This window comes from Nomia melanderi, chromosome 6 (genome assembly GCF_051020985.1).
Source record: "Nomia melanderi isolate GNS246 chromosome 6, iyNomMela1, whole genome shotgun sequence".
NCBI lineage: Eukaryota > Metazoa > Arthropoda > Insecta > Hymenoptera > Halictidae > Nomia > Nomia melanderi.
Window position 1 is genome coordinate 1,676,042 of NC_135004.1, and position 23,097 is coordinate 1,699,138.

Sequence of the window (23,097 nt, forward strand, 5' to 3'; positions counted from 1 at the left end):
ACCGAGAACAGTGAGTTCGACAGTTTCCTCGTCCTTGCCGTTCACGTTTTCAGCGACAAGAGTGTACTTTCCGGTATCTTTGCGCATGGCGTTGACGATCGTGAAGTCTGTATGGTAATCGACATTTTCGATCTTGATGCGTTCAGTGTTGGTCAGAGGAATATTGTCTCGCCAGATCCATTTGACTTCTGGAGGTGGTTCACCGGTGATGTCCACGGACCACTTGTGCGTGCGACCAGCCTTGATGATTACTGATTTGAAGTTGGATCTGTCGATTCTCGGTTTTACTGGAACGCGATACAGTTATTTAGGAAAATTCAGTGCATAACAGAGTATATAGACAGCTATATAATAGAATGATTAAATTAACAATTAATTGATTATGCATTTTTTAATGCAATGTTAATTATACTGTGCAGTATATAGTACACGGAATACTCACGATTCCTGTGTTTACAGATATGGTTGTCCGTTGGCTCGCTAGCCTCGCCAGGGCCTGCTTTGTTATGCGCACGGACTCGGAATTGATAAACCATTTTCTCTTTCAGGCCTTCCACCTTTCCTTCCGGATTAGCGTCCGCGGTTTTCGTCACTTCGACCCAGTCCACCGAGAATTTATCTTTCATTTCTATGGTGTAGTGCGTGATCGGTCTGCCGCCATCGCTGTCCGGTTTCTTCCACTTCAAGGACACGCTTACGTTGTCGTAGTCGAATATTTCTGGTTTGCCGGGTTTGCCAGGCTCGTCTGGTGGCAGAATAATATGATACGATTAGAAACTATAGATTTTGAAAATCAGTTTCTGATAATTGTATATAAGAGAGTTCAAATTGAAATCTCAAATCTCAAATCTCAAATTTCAAATCTCAAATCTCAAATCCCAAATTTCAAATTAAATTAATATTCAATTAAAAAAATTAAACATTAGTAATTATAATGACGAAACAATAAATCATCTCGAAGATATAATCTAATTACTTCCTTTTAGACGAGGGATTAATTGTTGAAGCGTCGAGATAAATGTTATATATACCATAGGGGTTCCTGGCGGTGATCGCTTCCTCCACTTCCAATGGCTCGGATTCACCCTCTTTGTTCACAGCCTTCACGCGGAACTTGTACTTCTTCTTAGGCGTTAGGCCGCTAAAAGTGAACGTGTCTTCATTAGGGCCGACCTCTCCGGCAGGCACCCATCGTCCCGTGTCCATATCCATTTTCTCGAGAACGTAACCTGTAATGTCTGTGCCACCGTTGTCTGGTGGTTTTCCCCATTTCACTTTCACGTGATTCGCGCGTACTTCTTCTACCTTCAATGGTCCAGTTGGGCTGGCGGGTTTGTCTTGAAAGGTAATAAAATGATAATCAGTATAAAATAAACATAACAAAGTAAAAGAAAACAAACGAAAAAAGAAGTATTCATAGAAAAAAGCTACGTAAATAAATATACAATATATAACATAATATAAGAAAATGACAATTTAATAAAGAAACAAAGACGATTATTACAATAATAATTTTGACTATCAATTAATCACTTCTTTGACCATCTCAAAGAAGATTAGCAATTAATACATTCCAATTAGTATCAACTATAACTTAGCCATATTTTATTACTAATAAAAAAATCAGTGATTAATAAACGAATAATATTCTAAACAGGAAAATCACTTTCCAAATAGAAAAACGCTAACGTACCAAGAACAACCACGTCGGCAACACTTTCGCAGGTTCCCGAGCTGTTCGTTAGAACCAACTTGTATTTCCCTGAGTCCGGCCTGGTCGTCTTTCTGACGGTAAGCACGGTGTTCCTTTCATATTTATCAATTGTGATTCTTTCAGCAGAGTCTTGAACAAGTTCTTTCTGTCCAAGGAACCAGTGCACTTCCGGTTCCGGTTCGCCAGCATACTTGATGTCATACTTAATCACTTGTCCCTTCTTCACGATCAAATTCGTCAGACCGTCACCGACGATGTACGGCTTGACGAACCGGCATTTCGCTATGATCGGTTTCGTGGCGTCGGACGGTTCACCAGGACCAGCTTTGTTCACAGCTCTGATCCTGAACTCGTACTGCGTGCCCTCTTTGAGGCCATCGATCGTTGCTGCAGTCACGTCGCCTTCGATTTCTTTGCCTTTCACCCATTCTTTACCGAATTTCTCTTTGAACTCGATTATGTAGCCGGTAATCGGCGCGCCACCGTCGCTTTCTGGTTTCGTCCATTTTAGATCGGCGTGATCCTTGTCCCAGTCGGTGACATCCACGTCTTTGGGTTTGCCAGGTTCGTCTGTCGAGAACGACAAAAGTTTTGATTATTAACTGTGACATTATCTTGTAACAAGCCATTGTTGAAACTATAATATAGTAGAACATCGATTATCTAATTATTAAGCGATCAAGAATTCGAATAAACGTTCATCTTCGTACGAAGACAATTCGAAAATTCTGAGGGACAACAAAGAAATTTCTTGATAAATGGAACAAGCTATTCTCCTAATTACGAAGATGAAATCGATTTATAATTATCTGTTTAGTTGAAGTTTGTTTAATTGAATTCAATTTATCGTGAAATAAATGTCTAATTATTCGTTCGTACCCCATGGGTCCTTGGCGAGGACCGGTTTCGCGAACATCGCCGGTTCGCTGGAGCCAAGCTTGTTCACCGCTCTGATGCGGAACTTATACTCCTTCTTCGCGACCAGATCTTGAACCTTGTAGACGCACTTCTCGCCAGGCATCACTTCGCCGACGCTGTCCCATTGAGATTTTAAGCTGAGATCCAAACGTTCGATAACGTACTTCGTAATCGGCGATCCACCATCGTCCTTCGATGGTTTGAAGGACACCACGCAGGAATTCTGGAAGATCTCGTTCACGTCGACGTCCGTGGGCGGTTGTGGCACGTCTGGACGAAAGTTGGTTAGTCGATATTTTGTGGGAACCGAATTAATGAATATTTGATAAAAATGTGAGATCGGGTCTCCTCAATTTTATAGTTGTTCTACAAAGGAAATAGGCACCTTGCATGTTAATGAACACATCCTTGACTTCCTCTCCCTGATTATTACCAATCTTCAGTTGGTATGTGCCAGTCTGGTCGCGAGACGGTTTCTTGATCTTGAAAGTGATCTTGTCTTCACCGACGACCACCTCGACTTCCTTCAGAGGCAGAGGTTTGCCATCTTTCATCAGTTTAGCTTCTACCTGGCTCTGTTTCGTACCTTCGACTGTAGAGATTGATAATGTTGAAATGTTATTCATAACATGAGAGAATAAATGGAACGTTAAATGCAATGAGAGTATAGAATTGTTTACAGATCGTTTTTAATATTATAAGTCGTTGTTCTTAAACGTGTAATCAGTAATTCTGTCTAGAGAATTAATTCAGATAAGTAGTGCAACGGTTACTCTGATCAGACTTTGGTACTTTCATTATTTTACAGTACGAACATGAACATAATAATGAATACTTCAATATTAAATATTTCAGAAAAGTATATTAACAATTCTATTGCTCTAATTCTTTGCGCGCTGCTTCCTATCTTCAAAATCATTTTCGTACGCTTACGCCATGATTGCATCCAACATTTCATGTTCATTAAAACGAGAATTCAACTCACTCTTGAAAGGAACAATGAACACGATCGGAGCGTTGCAAGGACCTTCAACTTTGTCGGGCACCTCGGCAATCGGTTTGCTCTCACCCTTCTTCACCGTGAGCTTGCAGCTGCTGCTCAGCTGCCCGCTCTCGCAGGTGATTTCACCGTCGTCGGTCATCTCCACACTGTTGAAGACCAACTGATGTTTACCACCACCGAGATTCTTGATTTCGACCCTGTCGTTGGTCTTGATAGGTTCGCCATTGAACTTCCATTCGGCGGGTGCGGTTTGATCTTGAAGTTCCACATCGAGCACCAATTTTTCTCTTTCCACGGCAACGGTGTCTTTCAGTTTCTTGTTGAAACGGTTCGCGTCTAGAAAATTCAATGCCGTTAATTAATATTTGAATATTAATGTGGATGTTTATTCAAAAATTTATTGTACGGCGATATTTATTTAAATTTCAATAGTAACGTAAATTTAAATAATCACCGTGACGCAATCGTCAGTTGAACTAACTAATTTTAATAATTAAATAATTCCATTCAGTTGACTCACAGTTTACTACAATCTCAGCCTCGGTCTTGTCGGCGTTGCTCACGCAGGAGTAGAGGCCAGCGTCTGTGACTTTCACGTCCTTGATTATGAGCTTCCTCTTCCTACCTTCTTCTTTGATTTGTACTCTGCAAAGTAATAAATGTATTTGTTACATCCGTCGGATTATATTATTCACAACATTTTGTCTTACTTTCTAATTTATTGTTTGAAAAATAATGAAGTCTAAGTAGTAGAAACTATTACTACTAGAAATAATGAAATCTAATAATTAAATTATATTAAAGAAAGTTATTATTTCCTATAACAACGAGTACATAAAAAATAGAACATGTAAAGAAGTTTAAGCTGTTACCTCTTGTCAGCAACGATCTCTTGATCACCCTTGAACCATTTCACTTCGCCACCAGCATCGTCCAACTCGCAGAGCAGGGTCAACGTCTCTTTCTCTACGAGCTGTTGGTGTTTCAGTACTTTGACGAACTTGTATGGGTATTCTGTATAAACGAAAAATCAAATTTTTAGAAAGTGTTATTCAAAAGTTGTGTCGAGCACAGTCCACATACTCGAAGAAGGAAAATAACGTACCAACTACAGTCAGGACCGTTTCACTCTTGTCGGTCTGTTTGTTGATTTTACAGATGTACTCGCCGCTATCTTCGAGCGTCGCACTTTTTATGGTTAATCGGCAGACACCGCTCATATCTTTTGATATACTGTACAAGTCGCCATCCTGAAGGAAACAGTTGATCATTTATTTAGTTATCGGTTATATAATTCATTGGTTCCTACTGAAGTGTTAATTAAGCGATTTGTCTGGTATAAGTGTAAGTTTATTTGTGTGTAATTGACGGTTTATTTATAATCGATTCATGCAATATTTAAGTGCAAAGTGGAAAACGAAATATTGCTTGGATAATTACTTCTAGCTTCGTCTTTCCTTTGTACCACGAAACTTGAGCAAGATTCGAGCTGACGGTACATTCCATGAACACTTCGTGTTTTGTGAAGCCACTCGTCTTCTTTGCGAGTGGTTTGGTGAACGTGTAGGTCGGATCCGGTTCTAAAAATGCGAAAGTATTGATCGTTAGATAGATCGTCGTAATTTGATATTCAACATGGTAACGTCTACAGGGTACTAATAGTTCGGGCATTTTCAGCAAAGAATACACAGATGATAAATCGTACTAACCCTCGACGTTGAGGAAGCCTGTGCTCGAAACGCCTGAAATTTCGATAGTGTATTTGCCGGTGTCTTCGACCTTCGGGTTCAAGATGATCAGCTGGTAGCAATCCTCTTCGTTCTTGAATTTGTACTTCGACGAAGGGAATAGTTCCTGAACAAGAAGATGACGATGATTCGATGATCATTGAAATTTGAAATTCGAAATTTAAAATATGAAACGTTAACTCGGTATTGAATTTGGATTTCCACTCACGTCTTTTCGGAAGAACCATTTCGGTTTGCAGTTCGGTTTCGAGAAATTCGCCTCGAAGACAACCTTCTTGTCTTTGCCCTCCTTGGCGTATTGATCGACCAGTGGTTTCAGGAAGCTTTCTTGTTTCTGCGAATAAGAAACTCCCGTTAATCAACGCATCTACCGCGAACAGATTCACCAGTAACATCCAGCAGTCACCGTCAGCAACGACAGCGTCGCTATGCGTTCAAGGAAGAAGAAGAGTTAGAAGATATTTGAAAAAAAAACCGTAGGCGACCGTGGTCAAAAGAATCAGCTTCGAAGATTCTCGCCGCAGCGAGGATGGGGTAAAAAAAAAGGTCTGTACAAAATCGTCAAAATGCTGGTGGGCAAAAAAAAATGTATATATATATATACATATATGTATATATACTTATATACACACGTATATATCCGTTCGACGAAAATTCTCGTCGGCAACTTACGAAATCGTCATAACACCGTCCGAAAAAATGGCGACGGTGGTTCTATCCAAAAAAAAAAATCAAGGGGACGTGAGTACGCAGCTGTACAAAAAGAGTTGTCGCAAAAAAAACCATGTCTGAAAATGGACGCCGAGGAAGATGGACGCCGAGATTAGATGCAGAGACAGAAACATCGAGGAAGGTTTCAAGCGTTGTCTTTCTGTTTTTAGTTGAACACCGTGAATGATCACGGTCTTCATGAAACGAGTTGTTTGAGAAGAGCAGATATAAAGGGTCGAGAAGATAAAAAAGAGTAAAGAACGAGCAAGGTGCAAAGGCACTGAGCAAGATTCGACTATAAAGTATAGCCGAGAAGTGTAGTTATTGTTTGATACGCGTTTACAGATCCATCGATAGGAAATGTATCTTTAAAGTAGAGCGAAAGTTTGAAAGAAAGAGAGGAGAGAGAAGAGAGAGAGAGAGAGAGAGAGAGAGAGAGAGAGAAATAGATAGATAGATAGATAGAGAAAGAGAGAGAGAGAGAGAGAGAGAGTAAGAGAGAACGAATTCGAGAACTGATGAAATTGAAATTTAGTCGAAAGATAGAGATAAAGAGAATAGATATAGTGAGATACAGAGAAAGTAGATCGATAAAGTATCACGAGACTCTATCGCAGGGCGTCGAGGAATACGAGATCCAACCTCCGTCTTGGTGAAATGGTGCAGGGTCGGCCAGTCGGGAATTAATTCGGCCAGGGAGGGTCTACGAGATCCACTACTCTATAAAACAACAAAATTCGTCTGCGGTCACAGGTCTGATCGAGCGTGTCGTACACATCGACAATAGTTTTTCTTCGTTACGCGAGTCTGGTTTCCAAAAGAAAGCAAAACTAAACGTGAAGCGTTTGAAGAATAAAAAAAAAAACACACGTACGGCATATTTTTGCTGTTTAAATGCGGTGTACAGGGTGTGCTCGCGATGCGTGGGATCCGTTCCGAGAGCAACGATCGAATTGTTTAGAATTCTGTTACAAAATTTAATTTCGAAATGGTTTTTTTTTCTTAATGTCAGGTGGATCCCACGTATCATAGGTTAGCCTGTTGTTTCGATGGAAAAGGTATAGTGTGGTTATAAAATCGACTTGACTCTTGGCACTCGTGTTTTTTTGTGAGTGAAATGAGAATGTTGCTGAGATTAGGTGTACCAATAACTAATTCGATCGAATGTTCAAAAATTTGATATCTTTGGATAGTTAAAACGAGAAGGTACTCTGTTTTTATTTGAAGAAGCGGTATCGCTGGTTCGAAACGTTTCATGGAGAATTAAATTGAAGTAATCCAGAATATAAAATTTAAAGGTCAATACCGAAAGTTTGAAAGCTTTTTTAAAGTGTAAAATGCAAATACCAAAGTACCAAGATACTAGTTTATAGAAGAATATTAGATTACTTATTGGAACACCTGCAGCAAATGCAGAGGAAAAAAAAATAATTTTAAAACTGCAAATGCCAGTTGAAATATGATATATATATATATATATGGTTTGCCTGTTAGAAATTCGTTTTCTGCGTGGATTGTCTTGTTCAGGAGAGATTTTTCGACCACATAGTACCGTTCCCACTGAGATCAGGTGTCGCATAGGTGTAAATACAAAAATATCGAAGCGACCATGTTCGCGCTGGGGGTTTAGAAGCCGAGTTCCTCTGAAAAGAAAGAACAAGCGCAGGCCAAAAAGCAGGTTTCAGGCTCAGTCCAACGTGATCGCGAGAGTTCCTTCGCAGGCACAGCAACCGGAAACAAAAATCAGCTACAAAAACGCGGCGGGGGTGTCTCTCGCGATCGTCCGGAGATTGGTTGGGACTCGAGATCGGAATTCTCCTTGGATCGACGCGATCAGGAACGATCGCAGTCGCTTAAATGCTCTCCGTTCTCGGTGTGGGGTATGTGTGTGTTGCGAACGTGCTGATAATCATTAAACTGCGAACTGGCACGTGAACTTACGATGTTTACTTGAACCTACGAAAAATTTAGGGAAAATCCGGAAAAAATGCTAAAGTATATTTTCAAATGTAAATGTAGTCTACCTAGAAATCAAAAAGGATCTTGAGATCATAAATACTAACACACCTTGTTACCTCCATGTAAAATATTTGTGACAAATATTAGACGAATCGTTGAATCGTTTAACACGTTGTTTGCCACGTCACCGACAACCTGAGCTTCTTCATTACTCGGAAACGATTGCAAGAAGGAAATTGATATCGAATAAAAGTATATAGTAACGCAAGTAACTACATAACAGTACAACGTCACCAAATTATAATTTTTCCTAATAATCCTCGTGGCAATCGACGTGTCCCATGCTCTTCTTATCGTTAATTAGATCAAGCGAACCAAAGAAAAAATACGAGAAAAATGAAAAAAAGAATTTTCTACACTTTTAGAAGCTACGTTTAATTCCAAAAGCATCGAATTTCATTTTCAGTGAACGGACTGAGTCGTCTGATTTAAAATGAAGAATACTCGAAAATAGCCACTAATGGTAACGATAGCGACGATGATCCGCAGATTAATGATTATACTGAAGCCTTGCGGGACTGAAAGCGCATCGACATCGGTATTGGCATCGGCATCGTTCAGGCCTGGGTTGAAATGGAGACGAGCGCGTGGAACAAAGAACAAGTTGCTTAAGATTTGTCGCGAACCTTCTCTTTGACCGTTGTCGCTAGTATCGGCCAGTCGGCGATTAGCTCCTGCAAACTTGGCCTGCGCTGAATGTCGAAGACGTCCTGCATGCCCGGCACACACACACGTCCACGTTAGTGCCACTGTTATTATACGATCAGCGATATCGATTCGCGGACGGCCTCGATCATTCTTTTTCGCATTCGATTATATTGAATTGCAGCTTCGAATCAGTAATGCCAATCAGAAACCGATTGCTTGAATTGCACACCGATTTCAAACGTATCAATCATTCAACGATACGCGTTCATTATTCAACGGTACTTTTAACTAGTCTGTCAACAGACATCTTTGGAATTTATTACTTAAAATTACTTTCTAAGTTTTGACTTAATGTTTCGACTTTTTCTATGATGCTTTCGTCACTGTATCTGTGGCTGTAAAGCGGAACGTATGACTTATTTCGCTGAATTTTATATAATAGTTTTATATGAATTTATTTTTTTACAACCATATATAGTTTCGTGTAATAGAATTTTTAATATTTCTTTAATAACTTTTGATCAAAATCGTTGAGTTTAAATGATATTTATTAGTGTAATCACTTATTCTTGTAATTTGCAAGGAATGGTACTGTTCGCCACTTTTACCCTAGTGGTTTTCCCAAAGTAAGAATGTTTTCTGTACAGGTTTCAATGCTTTTAGAATATAACTAAATCTCGTAATTGTTAAATGTTTAATTCGCGTTGTTTCGAGTTAGAACCACGGATATGGGTTCCTATTATCAAATTGGAGAGCGATTTGTTGTATATCGAGGCCGTACGCGTCTAAAAAAAATTGAACATTTAGAGATAATGCTTGCTGCTAAACAGTCCGTGCGGGGTTATACACAACTTTACTGAACTTTTACTGCACAGCCGAGCTCTAATGCGTAGTCGCAACAAAGTTATTAATCGTCAGTTAATCATACTTGTCTCCCGAACGGCGGCTTTCGATTCGACACGGTCTCCTCTGTCCATGCATTGTTAACGCGACGTCACGCGACGTCGGTGACGAGATGACTCGAGCCGCGAGAAAAACAAATCGTTTCTTCGTTAATTTCTTGGTTAATGAACGTTCAGGTTAATGGAGATTAAACGACCACATGAACATGATATGTTTTACGCTTCATGATCGAGTGCGTTGAGAATACGGTTCGATGCGCAGCATTAGCTCTAAACTAACGTGTCTACTACATGTGACAATTATCTTTTCTTTTTCTGTTGTTCTTTTTTCTTTGTGTTTTACGTGTGCCTGGTTCTCAGTATCAGGCGAGAAGTGATATCTGTCACGTCGTCGATCGTTAGTTCTCCCTCGAGAGAGTCGGTACTGTGTACGTGTATGTATGTGTGTACGCGTGTGTATGATTAATTAAAACCTGTCTTTCTGCAACTTTTGTTATCGATTAACTTTGCTCTTGCTCTACGGGGGAGACTGCGACAAGTTGATGCGCTGTCAACGAACAAGTTAAGTCGGAAAGAATCGTGGGAAAAAGGTCGTTCCGAAAAATAAGAATTGAAGATTGAAGATTGAAAATTGAAAATTGAGAACTAAAAATCGAAAATATAAAATTGAAAATTGAAAATTGAAAACTGAAAAATGAAAAATGAAAAATGAAAAATGAAAATTGAAAATTGAAAATTGAAACATTTAGAGTTTAAGACGAACAATTCAAATTTCAGAATTGAAAATCTAAAAAAAGCAATTGAAATTCTGAAATGAAAGACTCAAAATCTAAGACTCAGAATTCAAATGAACGTGTAAATCAAAATACGAATTAGAATCGATTATACCAAATTTCGCGTCAGACACTGACGAAACGCACCATCAACTTAACCCGATCACCCCTATCTAGCGACTACGAGTCTACGATGCGACGAAACTGAAAAGAAAACGAACAGAAATGAAAACTGAAAAATTGCAGAAAGCGCATGGGGAGGTGATCAGTAGCACGTCCCGGTAGTGAGTCTCGTCTCGTCGTGTGTCAGATCGGGAATAATCTACGGGGGGATGATGCCTGAAAACCTTGAGCCAGCTCCAGTTAGTTTCACCCTTCTTGTCAAGAGAAATTCGAAGGACCTCCTCACCCTCCTCCAAGATCACTATTTCCTCCCCGTCTTGATACCAGCTCCTTCCATGCAGCACGCTGTCTTGCAGCGACTACGAAGACAAACGTACAGAGAAGAAACAGGCCGAGAAAAATGGCTGGTGAGCTGTGTCCACCGAACGGGGAATCGAGTCCCGTCCGGTGTCCTTTATATTCGCTTTATTTTTTCTTCGCCGACTAGAACGTGCACGTGGCGGAACCACAACGATTCACCGTGTCCACGGATACTCTCGTGCACTTGGTTGAGCGTACTTACCGAGCAACGCGAATAACACGTGGCCGTGTTAAGTTTCTTTCTTTAGAGATCGATAGCGTCCACTTCGTGCTCAAGCGAAGACATTCTTTTACACCAACATTATGTAGTCGTAATGCGCAAATAGCATGTGTCGAGCTGTTACACGACGACGATCGCAAACTGTCGAAAATGAACGCGGCGGATCAAGGTGCAACAGCTTCACGATTAATCGACATGCGTGTTTCTCAATATGCTGTATGTAGAATGTTCTCTTTAAGGCCTCTCGGTAGAAATGTTCGTTAATGTCTGTACTCGAGGATCTTTATGGTTTCGTAAGCAATTCTGGAGAACGGTAAAATTTCTAAATTTTTCAGCAGTTCAGCGTGAAAATTTCGAAATTTCTTCAATCAGTATAATTATTATGAAAAGTGAAAATATTCGAATGTTTAGTACATTGATTCACTAAAACGTGATCATTTTCCTTAGAGCAGAGATTTGTGTAAAGTAAATGTTGAGAGCTGTTTAGAGATCTGAATCTACATAAAGATCCGCAGTCCAGTAATTTGATATTCGAATTAGTCGTTTCTTTGATTGACGGGGGAACGTTTAAACCTCGAACACGCACCTTCTCCACTTTCTTCAACGCTGGCATCGGCTTCTCGACTTCCTTCAGGTCTACCTTCTCCTGTTCTTGCTCTTCTCTCGCCCATTTCTGGTACTTCCTCTTCTTCAGCATAGCACGGAAGTCCATACCACTGGCGTCTACGGTTAGACGGGTTGAAGAAGTGAATATTCGATCGATTTGTTTCAAACGATTTATCGTGACACTTACCGGAAACGTAAAGTTGCATCTCGGCGGAGTCCTCGCCATGGATGTTGCTCACGACGATCTTGTAAGTGCCCTCGTCGTTGGGCTTCGTCTTCCTCATGCAGAGGGTGATCGTATTGGTCTCCGTGTCCGTAAGGAACTTGAATCGGCCACCTTCGATGATCTCGGTGATACCTTTGTAGAACTTGAAGGTGGGCGCGGGCGTACCTTCCACCCCGACCGTGAGATACGCCGTCGAGTCTGAACATTTTCATGGTTTTTATGATTAACTTCTTTTATTTTATTTCTTTTAACGTCAATTTTCACTTATTTTATTTGAGTATCTTTGTTCATTTCATCGTTGTACTGTGCGCACTGTTCAACACACTGAAATTATGGAACAGTTGGAATGGCTCGGTTGAAATTTCTTATGGAAATTATGAAATTGCAGTTTTGAAAACTGGAGATTAATTAGATTTGTGAGATTTAAAGACGAATCAATTACGTCTATGAGATTTAGAGACCAGGCAATTATATTTCTGAGATCTAGAAACTAGTCGATTACGTATCTGCGATTTACAAGCTAGTCAATTACATTTCTGAGATCTAAAGAATAATCATTCATGTCTTTGAAATCTGAAGACTGATCAATTATATTTCTGAGGTCCAAAGACTAATAAATAAAATTTTTAAGATCTAAACACTAATCAATTACATTCCCCACATCCAGAGACCAATAAATTAAATTTCTAAGGTTCAAACGCTAATCAAGTACATTTCCGAGATCCAAAACATCTTTCATTGCCAATTTTACTCGAATATAACAATTCATTACACTATCTCTGGCAAAAATCATCTTCATAATTCCTTCGTGCACTGTCAAACGATCCGAATCACAGATTACTCAGAAACTAACAGCTAAAAAAATACTACCGTACCTTCGACAGCGGAATATGATTCCTGCACATCGACGATTTGAGGTGCTCCCGCTGGTCCAACATCTCGAAGGGGTGTGCTCGGTTGATTGATCTTATTCTCGAGGTCCGCCACGCTGGGTCTTCTGACGTCCGTGCTCGGACGACGACGCTGCGTGAATCAATCACCGATGTATCAACAAACAAACTTCACTCGAAGAATCATCGACAAGATTTGGTTTTTTGTAATTAAGCAGTTTTAAGCGTTCGGAATAGAAGCGAGCAAGCATGAACAACGGCCACACGACTTTCGTCCACTTACCTTTCGGAGAGAAATTTTCTTCAAATTATTTTCACAACGAACATTTTTAAAACGAAAGTCATGGCCGCCGTTTCAAGTGTGCGTACATGTATATATATACACACGTTGCTCACGTGCTGTGTTCGCTGTGCGATCGGTTAAACGCGCGTTAATCACACCGTTAATCCACAACGTTAGTTACGAAGCGTCTCATCACACTCTAATAACGAGTTAGCCACGAAACTTGGTGAACGGAAGCGTTGTCGTTAGGCGAGGCCAGCTGATAGTGTCTTTCTTGGCGTGCCTCCGTTAGCGAGACATGAGATCGACTCGCGGTCAAAACGCGCTGTCGATCGCGTTCGGAGTCCGCGGGTTTCTTTGTGGATTTTACCGCGAGTTCAAGGGCCATTGGAAATTGTACGGTTTCGTTTGAAAGAGAAGTTGATGATCGTTATAATCGTTGAAGTCCTGTCTAGTAGGGACTTTTATAAATAATAATATTTTTATTATCACAGATTATTATCACAGATTAATCATAAATCATTTTTTCTATTAACGTTGCTTTATTCGTGACGTAGTAAGAATAATAGTTTTCTAAGGAAAGCTTAGTAGAAATTGTAGTGCAATAGTTGTTGTAACACATGATAATGGTAATTGTTAAATAGTACTTATTATTTAGTAATTACCATTATTATTACTATTAATCATTACTACTAATAATTAGTGCTACCATTGCTACTAATCATTGCCATTATTGTTGCTATTAATAATTACTACGAATATTACCGGTAATAGTTACTATTAACTATTGAACATCAATAATCCATAATTCCGAAGAAGATACGAGATCACAGGCCCTCGAATTCGCGTTGCCAAAGGGAAAGGTCAACGTATACAGAATTCGAATCACTTCCGGGTTTCGTCTCGTTTTCACGCTTGAAGCACGAGCGAAATCCTCGGTTGGTCAAGGTGATACATAAATAAGATAGATAGAAAGGGGTAGGTACATAGGGGGTACATATAAACAGTAGGTAATACTCGAGTTACGTGGAGAGAGGATGTTCTGCCTCGTAGATGCCGAATCGTCGGTGAATTCGGCGCGCTGTTCTCGGCAGCTGATCAGTCACAAGATTAAACCTAGTGCTACGAGATTAAGTGTTTACATAGGATCGAATAACGCGATGGTGAATCTTGCGCCAGTAAGACGTCGTTGACGTTCACTGTTCGCTGTGTCGATCGATGGATTATTCGATCTGGTTACGCGTATATAATTATCATCGAATGTAACACATTGTCTACCGGCAATTATCAAAGAGTATATTAAAAATAAATAATCAATTTGGAAGGATCTGTTAATCGATATTTCGATAGCGATACAAACGACGATTTTGAATAAATGAATCTCAAGTAAGATGATTGACTAATTTTTTAATTCTGCATTATTTTTCAATATTTATGTTGCATTTAGGAATAGCTTAATAATTTTCCTGTAAATGAAAAGAAATAGTTATGTCATGCTATTTGAAAAAGATTTGCCGATTCACGATTGTAATTGTGATTGTTATCGAAAGATCTATTAGGAAATCCTTAAGCGCTGATTATTGATTTTTAGAGATAATTGGATAATCGTCGATAGATGGAACGTTGACAGCAAAATTCGGTTTTGTTTCTTATAATATTGTTACAGAGAGTTTCGTATGCTTGAAAACGATAACGCAGCGAAATCGGTGGATCATTGTACACCATCGATCGGCACGGAATTACAATTAGAGTATTACAGTAATTACGGTGCGTGTGCAAATAAAAAATAAGCCGATTCCGTTGGTCCACCACAGTGTGCTCGTTAACCACAAAAGCAACCAAACGTGACGTTCGTCCGCGAATCTTTTATTTGCATCGCTTCTCTGTTCAACAGATCGTCGATGTGGAAGACGTGACGGTTCCCGGAACTCCTCGATTTCTCGTCACGCCGTCCCCGCTGTTAGATACAGTTTGTTAAAGAACAAGTTCCTTCGCGTGTCGGTTTAGATACAATTTGTGAGAACAATCAATGGTTGGTGAGGAGAACATAGACTATATTGAAATGGAAGAATAGGGTTCAGAGGGTGAAAAAAAAGAGAGACACACAGTTGACAATTTCGAAGAACGATTTCGGGGGAAATGGAAGAGTGAGTGAGGCTTAGAATAACGATGGTCTAATCTATGTTTCTGAGTTTTTGAGAAAAAATAGTGCTTGTGAAACGTCGTTTGATTAATTAGAAATATTACAATGTTATTAGTGACATTAATTATTGCATACTAATATTAATAATTAATAACAATTAATATCAATAGAAATGTAGTATTAGCATTTGATTAATTCAATTATCAATAATGAATTTTATTGTAACAGTGTTTTAGTGCAATTACTAATATTAATAATTAATGATATTTAATATCATCAATAAGATTGTAATATTGGCATTTAATTGAACATTTTATAAACACTTTTTTCTCGGAAATTCGGAAATATTAGTTACTCCACTATAATTCTAATTCACTCGAACGAAAATGGGAATCGTGGATGAATGACGATTAAGTGTTAACTGTCGACATGACTTCGTCACCTTTCCGTTTTCTCGGTCGTCGTGGCACGATCACCGCGACGGGTTTCTACAAACTACGGACAACATGTATCTGATTAGGATTATTCACAAAAACAACGGCGACATCCGAATGAAAGAAAAATAAAACAAAACCTTTCCGCGAATGTTCATACAAGGTCGTCTATGGATTTCATATCGCGAACATACAGATGATGAGCACGATTGATCTATTTACAAATGATTAAAAACTATCACATGAAGAACTATCCTCGCTAACATATCGAGCATACATGACATCGGTTTTAATCGACAAGAGCGTTGGACGCCGAACGTGTCGCAGTAGTGTTCCTCGTTTTTTAAATAAAATTCCTCAAATTAATTCTGGTGTCAGTGCTTTTAGTATACGAGAAATGCGATTTTAAAGAATGAGTTAAATAGTATGTTAAAATTATTGGACTTCTGAACAGCTTTCAATGTACAGAAAGTAAATAGCAATAATAATTATAATGGTAATATGCTACAGGACAAAAATTTTGAATAAAATATAATTTTAAATAATAGTTTGAATTTCAAGAAAGTACTTAGTGATTTAATATTAGTTTAATATCTATTATCGTTGGTAACAGTAACTCAATTGACAAGTTGTAATGGTAATAAATAATATAATGCAAAATACGATAAAATACAGTTCGGTATTTTAGAGGAGTATAAATATCAATGGAATGTCTGAGTTGCCCGACCAAAACGAACCTATACCACTGCGATCCGTCGACGACGAACTGTCACATACTACTTTCTACACGAATGGTGGTAAATACACATAAGTAAGTCGATACACAAAAGAAAGTTACAAAAAGAAAACAGAAACAAATACATATCGCTACAGATCGATGCACTACTTGATAAATCCAACGTACAGTTAAACAAATCATCTTACCACCATGTCTAATCTCTACTCGTCGAATACGCGCAGTATTCGCTCGAATCAAGCAAACGTTGAAACACTGGCAGCAGGTCGTTTAGACTGCGAACACTTTCCGAGTATGATCGTGAGCTTGGCCCAGCAAAAAATCGCTGTTCTCATAACGCAAACGTATAAACAAACGAACGGGAACGAGATACTACTTTCCTCGAATTTTTGCGATCCTTGGCTGACCTTGAATTCGGCATTGTTTCTTTTCTTTTCTTTTTTTAGGATATACGATTCACGATTGTTCGTGTTTCCAAGGATTTTGTTATTCCAATAAAGATCTGTTGTTATTTTTCAACCTTTTCAAAGTTTTGTCGAGTGTAGTGAAATCTCTTCGCTTAGCAACCGAGAAACAGTCAACCTTTTGCGGACGAGAATTTTGTAGACATCCAAAAATATTTTCGGTAAAACATTGAAGTATACATAGAAGTAAAAGTTCTATAAATCATTGAATATTGGAAATATTTAAAATATTAGAAAAATTAGAAAATAAGTAAACCGCGTATCAATTATTAGTTAGTTAAATAACTAAATTATTCGTTTGTAACATTCCATTTTTAACATTCAAATGACTCGGGTCCGCCAGGAAAGGGTTAATCTTGCCATGATAAAATCAAAATGTTCTAATATCGTTTAGAACGATCCGATTTCATTAGGCCAAGCACTCGAACGCGCGGATTCGCGTCGACAGTGACCTGCCAGCCTTTCGCAGAGTATGTACAAACGCATTGCGAACAATTCCGAGCTTGTTTGGCCACGCATTTAAAAAAAGAAACAAAATCCGTGTAAAGTTACGCGCGTAACAAATCGGCATACACGAACGGCGAGAAAGAATAGTGTGTGCGTATTTGTTTCGCTAACCTCTTTCCCCTGCAGTTCGCCAGGACGGCCAGACTTACTCTGTACGTGGCGCGTGGAGAAGATGAAAAAGAAAAGAAGAAATAATAAAGGGGGAGAACAGTGAAAATATTCACGGGTGGGCGTGTTTCGTCAACGGGGGGCGGGCGGGGGTGGTTTCTGGGGAGGAATTTTCAAAAATATGCGCGATTGTCAGTGTGGTCTCTGGAATACGCGGCTTCGACTCCTTGTTTTACTAATACTATTTCTGATAATATGCTTTTGATAAAATAGTTTTGATGATATAATTTAGATAATATAGTTGTGATAATATAATTTCTAATAATTTTATAATAAAAAGCTAGAATGAAGTTCAAAATTCCAAACATTAACAAATGCAACCTTCAAAAATGAAGATGATCGTTACCACTTCTCGAATACCCTCTTTCAGTTATAATTAATTCTTTACGTACTCAGTTTAACTAAATCTTTATATCTGTAATTTCGTAGAGTTAGTCTCTGTAATAAACTCCAGAGTATTCGTCAAATCCATTTCAAAATCGTTACCTCCATTCACTAAACATCGTAACACAAGGGTTCGATTCCGCGTCGATAGAGATCGATAGCGGGGTAGTGGACACAGTAGCGGTAGCCCCAAAAAATCAATAGAAAATAATAAGTCGGCGATCCATATTTTGTTGGTATGCGGCGGCTTCTTTGGAGGCCCGCGATCTGCGGGCGCGGAAACACTGATTTTTAGTTTTTCTCTCTGGTTAACACGTTGTGCAATTCCACGGGACACTCTCAGGTCCCTCGCAAAAAGTGCGGTGACGCTTTCGCTTGGATTTGAAGCCCGTGATGAAGAGATACAAAAAAAGATCAGTGACAGTTGAGAATAGTAGTACGGTGAGACACATAGGTCCAAAAAAATGAATGGTTTTGATGGCGTTGGCGATATATTGGCGATATAAAGGAGTTTTGGGGGGAGGGTGAGAAACATAGAAAGAAACATGGTCGCAGGTGATGATGAATAATCGGGCGGGTAAGCTTTGTGTTATAGCGAACACAAATCTCACCTTGGCGTCTAACACCTCGCCGGGCCGTAACCTTCCCAACTGCAAAAAATTAGACAGGCGAGCGTCAGATTTTTCTGTGAGAACTTCCGGTTCGCCGCGCGAACTCTTCCTCCGTGTTTCTTTTTTTTCGGGGCGAGAGATCGGGGATCAGATTTCGGATAAGAGATAGAGGAGATGAGGACAACTGGATTGAGCTATTGCTACACAAAACCTATTAACCGACGACGCTCCCAAAGCGAACGTCAAAAAGTTGTCTTTCCGTGAAGTACGATTGAGGAAGGGTGGCTCAACCCCTTAACGTCCCGAATCTGTTCTAATCGTATTTTATTAGACAGGGGAACTTTATGTTAATGAATCTTATTATTCGACTGCGTTTTTGTACCATCGCAGTGTAAATCTATGTAATCTGATTTCTGAGACTCTACATATTCGAGAAAATAAGAAGGAAAGTTCTTCAGATGTGAGATTAGTGTAGAAACGATAATGATTAGAAGCTAGAACATTCGATCTCCTAAGAAAGTGTCATTCGCTTGGAAAATTCGTTACACTTCCAAAAAATATTCATTAAAAAATTGGATAAGGTAAACGCGTATCCAGCAAAACCTAGAAAATTACAAACAAATGCAGTACTGTCGCAAAAAAAAAATTCTGTTCCAGTTAATGCTGAATTTTTCGAGCGAACATTTTAATTATTTCGTAGGCGACCGAGTCTTATCGTTTCAGAACCAATCTGCACGATCCAGAGAATTTTCTTTGCTGGGTTTCGTTAAAGGGTCGAACAGAGGTGATAGTTAAAAAACGGCACTGGGTTCAGGAGGACGTTGTCACGTGAACCGTGACATCTGGGAAGACGATCACAAGGTTGTCAGATGTATTCGGGTCTCGCCTTACCGGGCTCGGCGGTGCAATTGCATTGTTGGCGGTGCAATAGTCGACGCAGTGGTAATTTGTCTGGTGTGCGCGTCAGCCGGTACAAGTGCAATTAAAAAGTCAGCGGGTGCGCGAGATAGTTTAGCGAATGGCTGATTGCCGCGCGTTCACTTTCAGTACTTTATACCCTCGCAATCTAAAAAGACGCTGCGAGAAATGTCGACCGAATTCCTCGATCCTCGATCTCCATAATTTACGCTCATCTCATAGAGACACGAGTGTCGAGCGAAATTTAAACCTGATTATTATGGTAACCGTCACCGAAATCGATATCCCAAATAACTCACGAAGTCTTGACAGATTTTATTTCACGCAAGACTTCTTATTTTATATTCATATTTTATATAAAATTCGGCAAGGTAAGATTTGCCGCCTTTAGAATATTCTATATGACAGAATCAACATATTCATCACAAATTCGTGCAAATACTGTGCACCAGAAAAGCGAAAGGTTGTTTTATTATTAGCGAATGATATGGGTCACAATGGTTTTCCGATTTATCGGTTAACAGCCCAAAGAAATTCCAGTGCAACTCGGCTCCCTTTAAATCAATCCATAACGATTTACTCTCGCGCAAAGATCTACAGTTTGCTAATCAGGTTACATTTCGCCCGATAAATTTCGGAGAGGCCTGAGAATTAGAAACGTCTCAACGAAGGCACGTTTCGCATGCGGGGATCGGGAGTATCCGAGGAAAGTCGGTCGAGGAATCCAATCCGTGACGTGTCTGCGTGCTAGTAACGAGCTCGAGGAAACGAGAAAATGCGCTCTCGGCCAGAAATACCGAATATCTGCGGAATCGGAGAGACAGGGAGAGAAAGAGGGTGGTCCATTGGACCGCGGGCGCTTTTGATTAATCGACGGCAGGGGATTCAGTGCACGGTACTATAATTTAGAGTCAACCTTCGTGTCCGGCAAATTGATAGTCCGATCTGAGCGTTGGCTGTGTGTAACAAGTTTTCGGACCGAGTGAAACGCATTCTTACTGCGTACACCGGCGACTGACGCGTTACATCTTTCTAAAGGTTCTTACACACGATGAGATTTGTTTTGGGACATGTATGATGGGTTTGAGTCTTTTCCACTGTTTTCATGATACCTTATGTTACGATTTTCATTACTGTCAGCAGGAAAATTGTAGCTAATTTTTTGAATCTTCGTAGTGACACATGTGGTGTTGTAGAAATAAGTCTTGAGGCTTGAATTTTGAAAGCTGTGATTGTAACTGGAGTCTTGGAAGCTTGAGGTCACAGCGTTGAAGCTTACAGTTGTAGAAGGTGAAGTTTCCAACGCTGGATTCTTTGAATATGATCATATCGAGCTTTCAGAGTTTCAAGGTTGACGTTCCAAAGATTGAAGCTTCGAAGATTCAAACTTTATAGAACACAAAGCTCTCAAGACTCAGCATTTAAGGTTGAGCTTAGAAACTTCGAGAAATCAAGCTTTATATTTAAGGTTGAGCCTTGAGGCTTCGAAGACTCGAGTTTTATTAAACCCTAAGTCCCTCATGCTCCGCATTTAAGGTTGACCCTTAAAACTTCGAGTACTTAAACTTTATAGAACCCTAAACTTTTAAGGTTGACCTAAAGGTCAACTTTAAAAAGCGCCGAGAACTCGAATTTCTCACAACACTATATGTAAGCACCATTACAAGCGGTGGGTTTTTAATCGTTTTTCACTTTTTGTATGATATGTTCGTATGGTACAAAAAGTGAAGAAGACTCAAACCCATTGCTTGTCCCAGGACATGACCCAAAACAAGTCTCATCGTGAATAGAGGCCTTTATCGTCCGGTGGCAGCGGGTCGCGTACTCACGTACCGTGGATGTTTGCCGGCTGTCTAGGCATTTGTTAACGGCGATGGCTGTCCTTTCGACAATGCTTGCCAAAATGTAATCTACGAGCCCGCGATCCATGCCAGAGGGAATTCGAAACCTTGTATACTAATGATTTAGGGACGCTCGATGTTCTGCCCGTCTCCGCGGGAGCCAGACACGCCTCGGATTATCTTCGTTCACTCCCACATACAGTTGTTCACGAAAGTATCCGTCTATGTGCGTCATTTATTTTCCCGAATCCTGTAATATTCTGTCATTTAAGCGTACATCACTCTTTCATTCAATATAGTTCGATTTGAAATACGTGGATCGAGGTTTATGACTAGATTGCGGATCTTCATGCAAATTCACAATTTTCAGGATAAAATTGCAAAGATAAAATTATTATACAAAGTAGTTTTTCCTATTAAATATTATAAAAACTGAATATTTTATATATTTTTCATAACGTATACATTTTGTACAATTTTGCACTTTCCGGTTTCCTGTAATTGCATAAATATACGCAATCTATTTATAATTGAACTGTATATAAGTTTTTAATCGAATTCATTTGACTTTGAAGTATAGAAATTAAGGTTCACGATGTTATAAATTATACTTAGTTTTAATTTTGATATTCGTTAAACGTATAAAATGTATTGTAGGATGCTTTTGTGAATAACTGTACGTACACGTTTTTATTCGACGTTCCTCCGTTGCATATATTACAAAGTTCCTTTTGTTATAATATCGCCGCCGCGGCTGTCGATATTAATATATCAAGAGATCAAGTGGATCGTGTTGTTGGTGTCAATAATTTGAGTAGACAGTGCGCATAGACTCGGGGTTGCAGCAGATCCGTGCCAAGTGCAGTTGGTGCGTTGGTGCAATGGTGCAGTGGTGCATTCTCTTACGTCAAGAATTATTATATTATAGTTGATGGGGCGCGAGCCGAGGTTCTCTACATTAGTATCTCGTAAACTCAAATTTCAATTTATTTTCTCAAATTTCGAATTTTTTCAGTATAAAAAAAACAATAAATTTAACTCTTTCACTAGTGAAGAATTGATCTTCGATACGAATTCAGATTTCTCAATATTCCAAATTTAAAGTTTGTATTTTCACCTGATTTTCAATTAAAGATTGAATTCCCAATGAAATTTCAAGTTAAGCTTTAATTTCCAATTAACTTACGGTTAAAGCTCGAATATTCCATCAAATTTCGTTTGCGGAAACGCTTCTAAATGATCTCAAATTATCAATAAATCAAATGAAGTGTCACAAACTGCTTTCTCTAAAATTAGACCAGTTATCGACTTATTTCATTCGAATTAAATAGGGCACCGAAGACAATAATCGTTTATTATAGGGTGCAATAAATTCCCCTTGGACGGCCGCTGAAAAATTTGTTGCATGCCAAACGATCACCCTTCATGTCACTTAATTCACGTGAAATCAAGTCGATATCTGCTCTGGTTTCTAGAGAAACCACTTCGCACATTTTATTCGGCTCACCCTATAGAATATTCCCGTGGACTACATTCTTTGTGTTATGCATCGTCTTCTTCTACACTATCTATTCGTGAATTATTGATAATTATTTTGATTTTCTTTTTATTTCACTTATTTTATCTGTTCATTAATTATAAATAAACGACGAAATAATACAAAACAGAGTCATTTTTAAAATAGGAAAATGTAAAGTTTGGAATGTCTCCTCCCGGCTCGTGGAATTTAATAAAGCGGATATTCTCA

General features: G+C 39.2%; 1 protein-coding gene across 50 annotated transcripts in view; it reads right to left on the minus strand.

Moving 5' to 3' along the window:
• Positions 1 to 23,097, minus strand: part of bent (projectin protein bent) — a 114,850-nt gene that overhangs the window by 35,012 nt on the left and 56,741 nt on the right. For 41 of the 50 annotated variants that reach the window (XM_076368821.1, XM_076368819.1, XM_076368818.1 and 38 more), the window contains 18 exons: positions 18,592 to 18,630; positions 17,540 to 17,578; positions 12,847 to 12,994; positions 11,933 to 12,169; positions 11,726 to 11,862; positions 5,592 to 5,717; positions 5,345 to 5,489; positions 5,076 to 5,215; positions 4,741 to 4,885; positions 4,508 to 4,649; positions 4,156 to 4,280; positions 3,618 to 3,971; positions 3,018 to 3,224; positions 2,594 to 2,902; positions 1,694 to 2,284; positions 1,032 to 1,337; positions 443 to 745; positions 3 to 287 (listed from right to left, as the gene is read on the minus strand). In XM_076368821.1, coding sequence (XP_076224936.1) covers positions 3 to 287; positions 443 to 745; positions 1,032 to 1,337; positions 1,694 to 2,284; positions 2,594 to 2,902; positions 3,018 to 3,224; positions 3,618 to 3,971; positions 4,156 to 4,280; positions 4,508 to 4,649; positions 4,741 to 4,885; positions 5,076 to 5,215; positions 5,345 to 5,489; positions 5,592 to 5,717; positions 11,726 to 11,862; positions 11,933 to 12,169; positions 12,847 to 12,994; positions 17,540 to 17,578; positions 18,592 to 18,630 — 3,778 coding nt within the window. The remainder of the gene's footprint in view (positions 1 to 2; positions 288 to 442; positions 746 to 1,031; positions 1,338 to 1,693; positions 2,285 to 2,593; positions 2,903 to 3,017; positions 3,225 to 3,617; positions 3,972 to 4,155; positions 4,281 to 4,507; positions 4,650 to 4,740; positions 4,886 to 5,075; positions 5,216 to 5,344; positions 5,490 to 5,591; positions 5,718 to 11,725; positions 11,863 to 11,932; positions 12,170 to 12,846; positions 12,995 to 17,539; positions 17,579 to 18,591; positions 18,631 to 23,097) is intronic. The other 9 variants (XM_076368827.1, XM_076368799.1, XM_076368788.1 and 6 more) reach the window with 3 other exon arrangements.